The 1,595-nt window shown below is 59.9% G+C and overlaps 1 protein-coding gene across 1 annotated transcript; it reads right to left on the reverse strand.

Moving 5' to 3' along the window:
- Window positions 1-12: 12 nt before the first annotated feature.
- LOC119345177 (putative receptor protein kinase ZmPK1) lies at window positions 13-1,227 on the reverse strand (the record flags this gene model as incomplete). Its single annotated transcript, XM_037615358.1, has 1 exon — window positions 13-1,227. A coding segment is annotated over exon 1 (1,215 nt), but the record flags the coding sequence as incomplete, so codon positions are not given.
- Window positions 1,228-1,595: the final 368 nt, after the last annotated feature.

Consider the following 1,595-nt stretch of genomic DNA (forward strand, 5'->3'; position numbering starts at 1 on the left):
GTTCCAGAGGGCGATCTTAGTGTAGCATTTGCCGCCGCCGCCGTGCTTGTAGCCGAACGCCTCGCAGTTGCAGTCGTCGAGGCAGATCTGGCGGCACTCGTGATAGGTGAGGGCCTTGGTGTAGTTGAGGTCGAAGCCCGAGTAGTCCGCGCCTGGCATCTTGGCGAAGTAGACGTCCTCGCCGCACCGCACGTCGAATGTGCGCCGGCAACCCTTGCTCCAGTCGCTGGCTTCGGCGACGACGAACCCCTCCGGGCACGAGCACACCGGCGCCCCGGCACCGCCCAACCCCTGCGTCTGCGTGCACAGTCCGTACCGGCCGCAGATCCCGTGCACGTCGCAGGGATTTGAGAGGGCCGCCCACGTGACTTGCCACGTTCCCGCGCCGGAGACGTCGAGGCTGTACAGGCGGAGGTTCCCGTCGTAGTCGAGCGTGAGGCGCCGCATGACGCCGTGGGCGCCCATGTCGGAGGCGTCGAACTGCAGATTGTCGCTGGCGGAGAAGCGGCCACGCACGTCTAGGCTGCCGTAGCGCGTGCTGTTGTACGCCGTCCGGCCGTTTTCCCACCACTTGCTGAAGGGGTTCGGCCAGTAGTTGCTGCTGATCTCCGGGCCGTCGTACATGAGGTTGAGGATATTGTTGCTGTCGAAGTAGAAGCTGTAGAAGCCGGAGTATGGCAGGCCCCTGGCTGACGCCGACACCAGCCGCCGGTACCGCGTGATGGGCTGCCCCGGGAGGAGCGTGTCCGTGGGCCAGTCGAAGCTCTGCCACAGCGTGCGCCCGGACTCGTCGAACAGCACGAGGTTGCCGGAGTCGAGGAGCTCCGCGCGGTCCGCGCTCGTGGTGCTGATGTTGGTGTTCCACACGACGTGGCCGTCCAAGTCCTGCAGCACCAGCGACCCATCACGCCGGAGCTCGGCTCGCGAGCCCCTACCATTGACAGGGGCGTCGCGGTTGGCCGTCCAAGCAACGGTGGCGTCGGCCGAGGCCGTGAACCAGATAACGAACGTGTAGGCGTTCGTGGCCACCTGGCGGAATCCGCACGAGAAGTTGCCGCTGGGCGATGCCAGGAAAGAAGAGGAAGCGTCCTCCACGGCGAAAGAGTCGCCGCGCCACATGACGCTCCCGCGCTCACCACCTTCCGAGAGAGCGGTCCAAGGCAAGGTGGAGAGAAAGAAGAAAACCCAGCATCTCATGGTGAGCCGGATAACGCCGAGCGCTCTCATGGTCCAAACTTTCCTTCACTTCACCAATTGCATGCAAAATATTAACGAGGTAGTGAGAATCTAGTCCTTAGAAAACGATACTACAAAAGAGAATGTCGCAATTCATTCACGTGCCGAGGTCGAACAAATATAGGGGTGATGGCTGCATCATCAGTGACCGGCGGAAACTTGCAAGAAGTTAAGTATGGACGCTGACACTTGCAAGGAGAGTTTCCCGTTACTTTACATTCCGAGTGGAATTTTCTTCACACTGATTCATCTTGACCTGTACTAATCGCATCCTTGACTCCAAGTCATATGAATTTTATTGCGTGATTGCTCTAAAAGTTCAAGAGTGAGACTTACGCGTGGTTGCAATGCATTTAGAC

Source organism: Triticum dicoccoides, unplaced genomic scaffold (assembly GCF_002162155.2).
Source record: "Triticum dicoccoides isolate Atlit2015 ecotype Zavitan unplaced genomic scaffold, WEW_v2.0 scaffold211975, whole genome shotgun sequence".
Taxonomy (NCBI): domain Eukaryota; kingdom Viridiplantae; phylum Streptophyta; class Magnoliopsida; order Poales; family Poaceae; genus Triticum; species Triticum dicoccoides.